The sequence below is a fragment of the Gossypium raimondii genome, chromosome 3 (assembly GCF_025698545.1).
Source record: "Gossypium raimondii isolate GPD5lz chromosome 3, ASM2569854v1, whole genome shotgun sequence".
NCBI classification, from domain to species: Eukaryota; Viridiplantae; Streptophyta; class Magnoliopsida; order Malvales; family Malvaceae; genus Gossypium; species Gossypium raimondii.
In genome coordinates, this window is record NC_068567.1 from 55,425,332 (window position 1) to 55,439,892 (window position 14,561).

General features: G+C 33.8%; 1 protein-coding gene across 1 annotated transcript; it reads right to left on the bottom strand.

Moving 5' to 3' along the window:
* Positions 1–4,261: 4,261 nt before the first annotated feature.
* Positions 4,262–5,151, bottom strand: LOC105794793 (major pollen allergen Ole e 1). The gene is made up of 2 exons (XM_012624113.2): positions 4,840–5,151; positions 4,262–4,728 (listed from the first exon to the last, which is right to left on the bottom strand). The coding sequence occupies exons 1-2, from the start codon at positions 5,006–5,008 to the stop codon at positions 4,379–4,381; spliced, it is 519 nt and encodes a 172-aa protein (XP_012479567.1). The 5' UTR covers positions 5,009–5,151; the 3' UTR covers positions 4,262–4,378.
* Positions 5,152–14,561: the final 9,410 nt, after the last annotated feature.

Genomic DNA, 14,561 nt, shown 5'->3' on the forward strand with positions numbered 1-14,561 from the left:
AACAAGGGCAAAATTGGAAATTTTGCAAATTAAACATATAAAACAAAGACAAAATTGAAAGATCTAGAGATTTATTTATAATTCATCAGAAAAAACGCCATAGGAGGTCTGAAACAAGCTGGTTTCTCATATTTTTATACCATGTGAGTTCAATTCTTTCTTTTTCTTTGAAATTTTTATGTTTTGCGACTTTTACAGCTAGGTCTAACTATTGAATTCATTAGTTTTTGATTCCGTGGGTGATTTTGTAAGTTACCATGAAGAAGTGATGAAAGTTTATGATGAATTATAATAGATTTTAAGCTTTAATTTCATTATATTATGATTTTATTAAGTGATTTTAGTAGAAAATGATTTTTAGGACCTAATTGTGAAAAAGCTAGGAATTGGAGTTTTGTACTGAAATTCTGAATATCAAAGGCTGTATAAAGGCTAAAATGATCAGATAAAGTGTTTTTTGTGGAAGAATTAGTTTAATTAAAGTGTTAATTGAGTTGGGACTAAATTGTAAAAACTATAAATTTTTAGGGTAAAAGTGTAATTTCAAAAATTAGAGGGCATCAATTGTGAAGTGAATTAGTATTGAATTAAATGCTAATGAATGGAAAATTTTATATTATAGATCGGGAATCCGAAGATAAACGCAGAAAAGAGAAAATATCAAACTAGTCCCTAAACTTTTACAACTCCTACAAATTGGCCCAGGTAAGTTCATACGGCTGAACTTTTATGATTTATTGTTAATGTGGGAATGATTTAATGTATTAATTCGTGTATTGTTGTTGAATTATGATTATTGTAAAAATGTGAAAATTAAATTGTAAGTTCAAATTAAGGGGTACGCAGGATTGAGTACGTATGTTCAGTAACCAGTGATGAATTAACGAATAAGTCCATGGTGGATCCATGGCAAAGTGTGGAACGTAGGTATGGTAATTTAGTAAAGAAAACCATACTGAGTTGTGAAACGTAGGTATGGTATTTCAGTAACGAAAACCATATTGAGTTGTGAAAAGTAGGTATGGTATTTCAGTGAAGAAAACCATACTGAGTTATAGCATTGTAAAGGATTCAAACAAATGATGGCACCAGAAAAATGATGTACTCAAATCCGTAAGACTATCCTTAATTTGACAAGTATTTGTAAGTGCAATTGAAGCTAAGTGTTGGAATATAAGTTGATATATGATATTGAGCTCGATTGAGTAAATTCATTGTTTAAGATTATGCTTGGCAGGAAATGTTGTATTATAATTGTTTATTATAATTGATAGTGAAATTTTGGTGAGATTTTGTTATGAGCCTATGAACTTACTAAGCTTTCTGTAAGCTTACTTGTGTGTGTTTATTGTTTCTTGTAGATTGACGTATATATATGTTTGGAAGATCGGATCTACATCAAGGATCACACTATCCAGATTTACTCCGGTAGATTTTGTTAAGTAACTTTTTTATTTATATGGCGTGTATAGGGGTTGAAGTAATAAAGTAATAGTATGAATGATTAAGTATGCAAAGTAAATCTGAATGTGATGGTTGAGGTAGATATTGAAATATACATGTTTTAGCTTGAAATGGTTGATTGTGTTTAAGTTCGGTAATGCCTCATACCCTGTTCTAGCGTCAGACACGGGTAAGGGGTGTTATAAATTAGGTGTAGCAAAGAAAATTTTAGGGATGGGAATTTCAAGGGATAGACATTCTGAAATTTTTTTTATCACAACAAAGGTACATCAAGAAGATCCTTGAGCGATTTGAGATGCAAGACTCAAAATCGGTAAGTACTCCCTTAACTGCACATTTTAAATTGTCAATTTTAGATTCTCCCCAAAATGAGAAAAAGAAAGGCATATGTCAAAAGTACCTTATTCAAACACAGTTAGAAGTTTGATGTATACAACAGTATGTATTTGTCCCGATATTTCACATGTTGTTAATGTTGTTAGTAGATATATGGCCAAATCGAGTAAGTTACACTGGCATGCAATTAAGTAGATATTTAGATATTTACGAGGTACTTCTAACATATGCTTAGAGTTCTGAAGAAGCAAAAAGGGTTTAGTCGGATATGTTGATTCAAATAATGCATGAGACTTATATCGAATGAGGTCTCTCATAGGTTATTTATTCGCTTTTGGAGATTGTGCCATCAGTTGAAAGCTACACTTCAAGCTACAGTAACCTTATATTCTACTAAAGCAGAATACATGGCAATTACCGAAGCTGTAAAAGAAGCGGTTTGGTTAAAAGACATGTTTAGTGAACCGGTAAGTGAAAAATGGGCAACTGTTATATATTATTATGGCCAAAGTGCCATACACCTCGCCAAAGACCAGATGCATCATGAAATGACAAGACACATAGACATTTGTTATCACTTTCTTCGAGAGATGATCATTCAAGGGGATGTTCAAATTAATAAAATTGACACAGAACACAATCTGACCAACATGTTGACAAAGAGTCTTCCATGTTCAAAGTTCGAGCATTGCTTGGACTTGGTGAGTATCCGATGAAGATCAAATTAAGCCCATAATAGGGCTTGGCAATGGAGTCAAGTCAAATACGAGTCAAGGTGGAGATTTGTGGAGTTATGCCTCGCATTTTTGGACCAAACAGTATGTGACATCACAACAAGGAAGTGTTCTTCGTCCTGATGAACAGCCGACGTCACGACGAGAAGAGAGCTTTCGTCCCGATGACGCAAATGCCACGTAATAACGTGGCGATTTGTTTCTCTAGTTTCTCGATTCTCTTCTCTCGGTTAAATCATGTTTTAGTTTTTCACTTAAACTCTGATTAACCTAGGGTTATTTTAATCATATATGCTACGAATTCATCCTATAAATAGACCTTAGTTACTCTAGGTTTTACATAACAGAAATATTTAGATTGAGATAATTTTATTCTTTGTTTTGAAGGGTTTTTCTTTTGTGGCTTTGGATTTTCTTTTGATTCTCTCTATTTTTTGTACTTTCTTTTTATTATAGTGAAATCTTCTTTTGCTAGTGATTTTTTATCTTCTTTTTAGGAAATTTTTTCACATAAAATTTGCGTATTCAATCTTTTCGATTTTACTTTATTTATTTGTTCGTTGCATACACGGATTTATCCCCAACACTTTGACATCATTTTCTTTAAAAAAATCTAACTTAAATTCCTAATGATACATCATACATAGACGTATTAACATAGTCAATTAATCAAATTCAGCCCTCAAAATCTTATCAACTCAAAACTGTAATGAAAGAGGAAAGAATTCTCCCCATGGAGTTGGAACTTGAATTTAAATTGAATATTAGTTTTAGTTACGTGACAAAACACATCTAACTTTCATTATTATCATTTTTTGGCAAACACTCCCATTATTAAAATACTTTATAAATATTTTAAAATTTAATTTTTATATATTTGTGCATTTGGAAGGTATAATGATTTCGTTCCCACAATTTCAAATTCATAGCACTAGTGAACTGATTTGCTGCAAAAGGAGGCGATAAGTGCATGCCAATATACATAATAATGTTACTAAAAAGGTAAGCTAGTCCATTCTACTTTCTATACCTGTAAATTATGAAATCTTCTCAATCAAGAATAACAGTACATGGTATCAAAATCAAGCATAATTATTCAGGTGTTGAATTGAATTTAGAGGAGGCCAAATGATGCTTAGGGTGTTTGGGTCTGGGGGAAGCTTGGAGGGGAGCGGGGAACGTAAGATATCCAGGTTGTTGGGTCTCCCGGGTTAAAGCCAGGTGGGGGAGGAGGAGCTGGTAAGTAGTAGGATCTCCTAGATTAAATGCAGGTGGAGGGGGTGGAACAAAAAGAGATGGGCTAGGACGGAAGGGAGGGTGAGGGGAGAAAGGGAAAGGCAAAGATGGTGGATTGGGATGTGGAGTGGGATAGGGCAAGCGAGGAAAGGGCCATGATGGCAAAGGTGGCATGGGAGGGAATGGGAATGATGAAAGGGGAGGTAACGAGGGAAATGGCTAAGGGAATCCAAATTCTGGGAAAGGAAAGGAGTTCAAAGAAGTTGAGGACAGCTCTTCAGGGGTAAAGTTACCTAGGAGTTAAATTTTATTTTTCTTTTTAAAAAAAATTAAGTAAATATGTTTTTGTATAATAGACCAAAAATAAATTAATTTTTTATTAAAATTTAATATATTTTTATTGTTAAAACTGATATAAATGACAAAATAACTAATACAGTATACCTTATTTTGACCTACAATAATTAATTTTAATAATAAAATAAATAAAATTATTAATAAAAAGATTAATTTGTTCTTCAATTTAATATATAAAAATATAATTTACTTATTTTTAAAAAATAAAAATAAAATACAATCTAACTCTTAACAAATAACTTCCAATATTTTTACCACTGTTTGTGATTTCTACACAGGGTGGCATTTCTCTTGGAAGGCCTGTAACTCAGTGCATTCAAGCTGTAGATGCACAGATTATCTTGTTTTGATTTGACAGTTATCTGATTTGTGGATGTCTTCAAACCTGGTACATCGCATGCTTTGGATTTGCTCCCTACTAAACTTGCCTGGCATAATGACTCAATGGCCAAACCTTCCACACAGTCAACCCCGTCAACATGCGGTATTTCCAGCTTGTACACCCCATATTTATCTGTAGTTCTGTTGACTGAGACGCTCATTTGCTCTGTAGTTTTTGGTGATTGTGCTTTAAACTTGCATTCAATGTTGACTTCAACACCTGGTAAAATCAAAGGCAACTTTAAATATAACAAATATATTATATGTATGTGTGTGTCTGTTCCTTGATGAATTAGACCAGTTTTTGGGGTTGTATACTAGTCTCTTTTACCTGGCAAGAAGTAGCTGTGCCTAGAGAAAGTGTTGCTTGAACAGGAATCACAGAAAACAACGCCCACTACTGTGATCCGAGAGATTGGATTTGGGGGTTGAGCTATTGCCGAAAATAGATGCATGAAAGAGGATGCTAGAAGAAGAAGAAGGCGAATGATTGTATCCATGGCAGCTAGCAAACATGAGAGAAGTGAAAAGAAGCTTCCACTAGGGCTTCTCTAGTTCAACACTTATACCTGTTTGAAGTAGAAAGCATTTCAGTTTACTGTAGCGTAAGACTTAAGAAAATATGGGCAGTATCCAAGTAACTATAAGCCCGTGAGTGGTTGGTGTTAGGACCAGACCAACTGTAAAGCAAGCAAGGAGCTGAAAATGTTTTTTTTTTTTTTATCTAATCACTAAAAACAAAGACATGTGAAGAGCCTTCTTGGCAGGATGTGATAAAATATGGAAAGACAGTGAGGTTGCTACTCTGTAGCAGATTTGACAATCGACAGGACATTGATTTGGGGTTGTCTTTTCCTCGATAATTACAGAAAGCTCTAATCCAAGTCATCAACTACACATTAATGTAATGAGAACATTGGACTTTTTTGATGTTCACTTCTGTATCAGTTCCTGCTTTCCTCTGTTTCTACTTGTGGTTGTGAGTAATTTATTACCAGTCGCTCAACCCATACGCAGCAGTCTCTGCTCATTTTTGGGCATATGATTTGTCCGAGCAAGAGTAATTGTCCTCAACAACCCCCACAAGCCGGACTGGGATAATATTTCACTTTTCTACCTTCAAATTCTCTTATTTTCAATCATTAAAATCTATGGCCCTTATAAGAATGTTGTTAATTAGAAGGATACTCTTGGACTTTTTGAGTCAATATCAAGATAAAAAGAGCAACCGGATCATGAAGCTTCGCAATATCTTGGCTGGAACTCGATAGACACTTGTTACAACTTAGGAGCACGCGCCAATTGAGTGTATTGCACCAAACGTCCCAGAACTATGGGTCTGATTTTAAATTGGTATTTAAATTTTAAAATGTTTTAAATTAGTCCTCAAACCATCATAACGTTCCAATCAGGTCCATTCGTTAACTTTTATGTTACATCTCTATTTAGTGACACACGTCACTATCTAGTGGCATGGGTTGCGCATGGGAGCACGCAACCATGACAAACTTGTGCGATTCATCGTATTTAAGGGAGGTCATTTGGCCCAATCAAACTGGTCCGTTGCTTGGAGAGATTAAAAGCCCATCTCCAGAGCCCGATAAATATGGAAGATAATCTTTAAAGATATAAGAAGATAAGATTATGTAGTCTTAGAGTTTTGATTGTATAAAACTTTTAATTGTAGCCATTGATGTACTTTAATTTACACTGTTGATTTTAGGGAGGCTCAACTATAAATAAAGACATCTTTACTCATTGAAATTCATTCAGTTGTAAATAAGAATTTTGAGAGTATTCACTCAAACTTTTCTCTCAAGTGTTCTTGCTTTTCTGTGGCTTTTGTTCATTTTTCAAAGTTCGTTCTTACTTCGTTCTTCTGTTATTCTTCGTGGGTACCTTAAGGGAATTCTGTTGAATCCTTTATCATTGCGAGTTAGGCTGACTTAGGCATTTTTGAACAAAGAAACTGCCTAAGGCCGCACGGATCGCGTGGGAAAACTCTAAGTCTGTGACAGTTGGTATCCGAGCCAAGGTTCGAAGTCACCGTTGAAAAATGTTGAAAGAAGTTGCTGGGAATGTTGAAGGAATGGAGACCCGTGGGAGGGCTAGGAAAGCTAGCTGCTCGAGGGACATATTGTCAGCTTTAGAGGATCGTGTCGTCACTCTCGAGAATTCCGTGGGGGATATCAAGGAGAGGATTGATGATGTCGATGATAGGCTCCATGAGGGATTGTAGTCCATGCAGGAGCAGCTCAAAGTGTATGTGTTGGATAATGTGGAACAGTTGACTGGTAGAGATGATGCCATTGATGCTATGGTGGCAGCCTTGAAAGGGGAGATTGCGGAGCTCAAGGGTGAACTCACAATCTACAAGGCTGCTTTGGGCAATGGTGGGTTAGCTGCTGTCGCACTTAAGGCCAATATTGATGTTCCCAAGCCCAAGGAGTTTAAGGGAACAAGGTCCGCAAGAGATGTGGACAACTTTCTTTGGGGAATCGTGCCAAAGGCATAATAGAGGATGTCACTAAGGTAACTACTGCTGCAATGTATTTATCTAACGTTACTTTGTTGTGGTGACATCGTAGGTCCACTGATGTGAGACGTGGTGGGAGCGAAATCAGAACTTGAGAGGAGTTTCGATGTGAGTTCAAAGCACAGTTTTACCTAGAGTATGCCGAGGATGAAGCTCGGGCAAAGTTACACCGGCTTGCGCAACAAGGCACTGTGAGGGAGTATGTGCAGGAGTTTAGCGAACTTATGCTCCAAATCTCAGATATGGGGGAAAAAGAGGCATTCTTTTCCTTCATGGACGGATTAAAACCGTGGGCGAAGCAAGAGTTGCAACGCTGAGGAGTTCAAGAACTCACCAAGGCTATGTCCGTAGCAAAATCGCTTGCTGAATTTGGTGGGAAGAAAGACAATGCCAATTCTTCTAAGCCCAGATTTAATCAAAAGAGTAATAGTGGGGGGGATAAAGAAAGGCCTACTAGGAACGGCAATGGTAAGAAGCCTTGAGACAAGAGAAAGAGTGGGCCTATAAGTTATTTTCACTGTGATGGTCCACATATGATCAATGACTGCCCAAAAAAGGCCGCACTCACGGCTATGGAAGAAAATGGGGAGTCCGATGTAGAGGATAACAATCTTGGTTCGATACTAGGGGGTTTCGAAGATAGAATAAGCCATGGTTTGATGTTTGTAGACATCATTATGGCTAGCAGGAAATTGAATGTGCTCGTTGACACAGGCGCTTCTGATTTGTTCATGTCTGAGGAGGCTGCTTGTAAACTGGGCCTCAAGATAGATAATGAAGTGGGTCGGATCAAAATAGTGAACTCAGAAAGTGTTCCAATCAAGGGGATTGCAAAGAGAGTGGATCTTCAGCTCAGCGAATGGTCCGAGAAGGTATACATTAAGGTAATACCACTTGATGATTAAGATTTTGTGGTTGGACTAAGTTTCCTTGATCAGACTAATGTTCTTATTGCCCCTTCGAGCAATTACATGGTGATTTCGGACACGAAACATCAATGCATGGTGAAAGTGACAAGGAAAAGAAGCTTTGAGGGAAAAACATTGTCAGCAATTCAGTTTGCTAAATGAGTACGTAGAAATGAAGTATCATATTTAGCCACCTTGAAGATCGAAGAGACCGCTGAGTCTATTAGTGAGGCCCCGAAAGAAGTGGGTTAATTATTGCAATCGTTTCGATATATAATGCATGTTCAGTTGCCTAAAAGTTTGCCTCCCAAGAGGGAGGTGGACCACAAAATCGAGTTAGTGTCCAATATGGTGCCGCCAGCAAGGGCTCCCTATCGTATGTCTCCACCAGAATTAAAAGAGTTACGAAAAATATTGAAGGAACTTTTGGATGCGGGATTCATTAGACCATCTAAATCCCCATACGGTGCGCCAGTGTTGTTATAAAAGAAACATGATAGGTCCTTGAGAATGTGGATTGATTATCGAGCTCTAAACAAGATCAGTGTGAAGAATAGGTACCCTATTCCTCTTATTGCAGATTTTTTCGATCAGCTTGGTAGTGCAAGATGGTTTACAAAGTTAGATCTGAGATCGGGGTACCATCAAGTTTGGCTAGCCGAGGGGGATGAGCCAAAGACAACTTGTGTGACACGGTACGATTCGTATGAGTTCCTTATGATGCCTTTCGGACTCACGAATGCCCCAGCTACATTCTACACCCTAATGAATAAGGTACTTCAATCTTTTCTTGATCGTTTTGTGGTTGTTTACCTTGATGATATTGTGGTGTATAGCAAGTCTCTTGAGGAGCACATGGGACACTTGATGGAGGTGTTCCAAACTTTGAGGGAAAATGAGCTGTCCATCAAGGAGGAGAAGTGCTCATTTGCCCAACAAGAGGTATCATTCCTAGGCCACATTGTGGGAGGTGGTAAGATCCTAATGGATAAGAGCAAGAGAAAAATGACCTGGCTAGAGCTTGTTTACACAAGGCAAGTAAGCACAAGAAGTGGACCGATCAGAACCGAAGGGATGTGCAATTTCAAGTGGGTGACTCAGTCCTTGCTAAACTACACTTGATTTTGCGATATACTTGCTTGTACAAGGGGCTTGTGCGAAGGTATGAGGGGCCGTTTAAAGTTGTGAAGAGAGTAGGCAAGGTGGCCTACAAGCTGGAGTTGCCAGCAAAACTCAAAGTCCATCCGGTATTCCATGTAAGCATGCTTAAGCCATTTCATGGGGATCAAGAGGATCCGAATTGAGACAAGTCTGAACGAGCACCGATGAGGGTAAAGGTGTCGCACGATTGTGAAGTCGAAAACATTGAGGTAGATCGGGTAATTAGACAAAAGTACCACCGACCACGGCATGAATACTTAGATCGATGGAAGGGACTTCCTGATAGTGAAGCAAGTTGGGAATCTGCCGAAGCATTGTGGCAGTTCCAAGGGAAGATTGACCAGTTCCATAAGGAGGATGCAACGAGGGTGTCGCTAGAACAAGTGGGGGAGAATGTCATGGGTTGCGCATAGGAGCACGCAACCATGACAAACTTGTGCGATCCATCGTATTTATGGGAGGTCATTTGGCCCAATCAAACTAGTCTGTTGCTTGGAGAGATTAAAAGCCCATCTCCAGAGCCCGATAAATATGAGATATAATCTTCAAAGATATAAGAAGATAAGATTATGTAGTCTTAGAGTTTTGATTGTATACAACTTTTAATTGTAGCCATTGATGTACTTTAATTTACACCGTTGATTTTAGGGAGGCTCAACTATAAATAGAGACCTCTTTACTCATTGTAATTCATTCAGTTGTAAATAAGAATTTTGAGAGTATTCACTCAAACTTTTCTCTCAAGTGTTCTTGCTTTTCTGTGGCTTTTGTTCATTTTTCAAAGTTCGTTCTTACTTCGTTCTTCTGTTGTTCTTCGTGGGTACCTTGAGGGAATTCTGTTGAATCCTTTATCATTGCGAGTTAGGCTGACTTAGGCGTTTTTGAACAAAGAAACTGCCTAAGGCCGCACGGATCGCGTGGGAAAACTCTAAGTCCATGACACTAGTAGGCACACATTGTTTTTTTTTTATCTTTATATTCTTTTTGTTGATTACTCCTTTATAAATTAGTTGATGTGTATTACACATGATTTTAGGTATTTATTTTTTAAAGCTATTAAATTATATATTTTATAAATTTTAAAAAAAATATGTATTTATTAATTAAATGAGAATTTTTTTAATTTAAACTAAAACTCTATTAATTTTGAAAAATAAATGAAAGAACATTTTAAAAGTAAAGGAAAATAAAAAAAAATGAAAAACAATGGATAGTCATTACTTTTTTTTTTTGATATAATGCTTAGAATTACCTATAGTCGCTCCCTAACTCTTAAATAGAAAGATAATTGCGCTTCAGCGCACTCGAACTCATGTCCTCCTATATTGACAACAATATCCATGTCAATCGAGTTAATACTCAATTGATAGCCATTACTTTAATACTTCATTGCCTTTGCCATAACATTTCATAGCAAAATGATAGACAACATTCATAATTATGTAAACATTATTACCCATAACCCCCCAACCCTTATATATATAGGAGGATAAATATACTTTGAAGTACTCAAACCTACACCCTTTTGCACTGACCACAAGACTGATGTCAACCAAGTTAAGACTCAGTAAAACTATCAAATATCAAATAATAATAGTAACTAAACACCTCAAATAAAAATAAAAGTATATACATTTTTGTTGATGAAAACAAAATCTAATAAATAATGTTAAAATATGATTTCTTTCATGAATTCAGATGTTATTTTAAATTAAAATGTCATTGCTAAAGCATATATTTATAAGCTACATATTATTATAATTGGTATATAATTGTAACACTAAGTGATTGATAATTAATAAAAATAATAAGTGCAATTTAATATGAACCCAAAATTTAATTAAGTGATAATAACTATTACATTGATAATGAAAACACTATTAATAAATAAATAAACTTATACATTATAGATTAGGTAACCAATATATTAATATTATCTTTATATATAATGTTAATCTCACATATTTAATTTTATTATTTATAAAATTAATTTTAAAATGATTAATTATCATATTTATATATAGAATATATATTTGTTTAATTAAAAACTTTGAATTTTTATTATTTTTATTTATCTTATTATATATAATAATTTTATAGATTTTAATTTTATTAATTAATAATATATTATCTTAATTTTTAGTAGAACTTTTAAAAGACACGATGAAATTAATTACTTTCACATTACTAAACTACCATATTAATTCATATTACTTTTATTATTATTATCACATAATAATAGTAATATTATTTTAATGTCAATTTAATAATATAATTAACAATAAAGTGTATTATCTTCAGTTGAATTTTAAAAAAATTATGCTTTTATATATATTATAGATGAAAAAAGAAAAATAATTATTTATGTTAGAATTAAATAACTTTGAAAAATTATAATTAATTATAATTATATTAATTTTATAAAATTAATTTTTTTGCTTTCTTTTATTTACTTTTTTTTATTTATGAATAAAATAATGTTGTAAAACTTAAATTATTTATGGAATATAAAATTTTATTTATTTTTGTATTTATGTATATAAAATAAAATTAAGAATAATAAAATTAATCATAGATATAAAATTAATTTAATTATGACATAATTTTTCATTTTATTTATATTCATAAATATAAAATCTGATTTGTCATTCTCCCATTAGAAAATGATAAAATGACGTGAAATCACAGTTTCATATAATCCTTTCTCGTGTGGCATGTATCACTAATAGATATATGATAGAAAAGTTAACAGAATGGTTGATGGAAGGACCTAATTGGAGCAATATTGATAGTTTGGGACTCAATAAGAACATTTTGAACTTTAGAGATTAGTTTGAAATTTAACTATAGTTAAGAGATGTATGATGCAATTAAATCAAGTTAATAATACACAACATGTTCTACTCTACCCGAGTGTGGTTGATCTTAGTGTTCCTATTCGAAGTTCAATTTTGGTACATCATGTGTAGGGATGAATTCAAAAGTTTATTTTGGAGTCAAAATTAAAATTTAAAAATTTAAAAGGGTCAATATATAATTTTATCTTTATATATTTGCTATTTTAAAATTTTAATTTTGAAGGATTAAATTATATATTTATTATTAAATTAATTTATAATTTTAAAATTTTAAAATAATAATTTAAGATTAGAGGTGAGGTAAAACTTTTTATATAATATACGCTTCACATTGCTTACCATATACTCCCATAAACTTTACAAAAGCAAACCATCAACCACATATGTATTCTTAATCTATCACAAATTATTAACTATGTATTAATAATAATATTAAAATACATCTTTCATCGCCAAAATCATAAAATTTTATTTATATTAAACTTTTTCTGAATTTGTACAAAACCACTCAAAAGTCCAACCACCTATCAAAGCCTGTTTCACATTAACATTTCCGAACATGATCCAATTCAAAATGGTTTGATAATAAATCTTTTTATTTACTTTGAGATTTAGAATATTTTAATAACAAATATTATAAAATGAAAGATTTAGGCTTGGTTAGGTTTTAGAAAATGTTCATTTTCTTGGAAATGCGAAAAAAAAAACGACTCGCGAAAAATCAAAATGAAAATATGTAAAAATTAGGAAATAATTAAAAATATTTTTTATTATTAGTAAAATTAAAATGTTAAAAGCAAGATATTTTAGCTTCAAACTCGAGCTTAAAAAGGTCCAAGCCCGAGAAAACTAAGCTGCCTCAAAAATGCTTTTAGTATAAGGTTTAACAATTTTGACTTATAAATTGGACAAAAGAAACTTAGCCATCAAATTTGAAAAAAAAAACTTCAATGTTAAATTAAAAAATTTGTAAATTTGAAGTTCCAAATATTATATTAAGCCTAATTAATTGAAAAATATTTTTAAATTAGATAAGTTTTTGATGGAGTTACAGCTGTGACATTTTGTATTAAACGCTTCATGTTAACACATTTATAAAGAAAAAAGAAATCCAATTGCATCATGAAAAGCATGTTCTAAAACTTTTGGAAATGAGGCTGCTTGCGGGTAAAACAATTTTAATTATATTTAATTTTAAAAAAGGACAACGATAGTATTGTTTTCTCAGCAAATAAAATTAGGTAACACAAGCACCCAGAATCACTTAAGTTACAGCACATCATACAGACATAAGCTAAACATCTCTTAGAAGGTAATACCTTGTCTGATAACACACTTTCAGAAACTACAACACATCACACAGGCCTCATGTAAACTTCCCAAGTTAGACATCACTGATCTTATTTGCTCAATATTAGCTGAAGCAAGTTAAATGGCGAACATATAGAGCTGTCTTTCAAAATGCGCCGGAACCATAAGAAATGAATACTTCCTGTCGGATGGAACGGATCAAAAAGAATACATGTCTAGTTCTGTCAGCACAAGGAGTAGTACCTGGGGCGCACATTTTCGCCTTTGATTCCCCGCTCTATCAATGCTACAGGAATCATTAACAAACATAAAATTATTCTAAAGCATTCATTTTTGTTTTTCTAGAAATCTTATTATCAACGGTAGTCATCATAGCTACAAAACTATCGGTTCCAAAACTCCTGATACCATGACAAAAAATGAACACTGCAGATCAAACATAAGGACACCAGCAAAAACGTAACACTGCGGGAAGCCATAACAAAACAGAGCACCTGCAGATCAAACATAAACATACCAGCTAAAACCTAACAATGTAATGTTATATGATAAATGAAATTATTCATAATATTCTGTTATCTAAGAGAGAATTTTGGTATCTCTGTTTAACATTTCTCACCATAACTTGCAGGCTGATTGAGAACATCTTAAAACAATTTGTATAGATCATACCCCACAAATGTATTTCCCTTCAATGACTTCCCTAGTTTTGTCAAAACTCTGGGGAGGAGCCCATTGAAGAAAACTACTCTTTGGTTAATATCTTCTACACAGGAAGCTTGTATTGAGCTTTCTGGTGTGAATATTGACCGGCGCACAGCCTAATGGAGAAACATTATTAACTAGAAATTTCCTTGCTCCCAGTTTATATATTGCCTGCGTGCATGCATGATAATTAGAAATACATAAAACTTTAATGTATATTGACATGTGATATACATGTTTGTTAACCTAGCCAACTGCCGAGTTGTGTTAATAGTATTCTGATGAGCTGTTGTTAATAGTTGTTAGAGTTATTAGTAACAGCTACTCAACTGATTAGTTGTGTATATAAGCTGGTGAATACTGTTGTCGATGCTTAAGCAATTGAGTTTTATCTCTCTCATATGTTCTTCTTCTTCTTTCTGTTTTCTTTGTTTCATTCCATAATTTAGTTCTCAAATCGCCTTCACTTTACTGATTTTCCAACATGGTATCAAAGTTATTGATCCATGGCCGTGTGTTGAATCTTTTGTGCTGATTACTGTTCGGTTTTTTTTTTAATCTTTTTATTCATTCT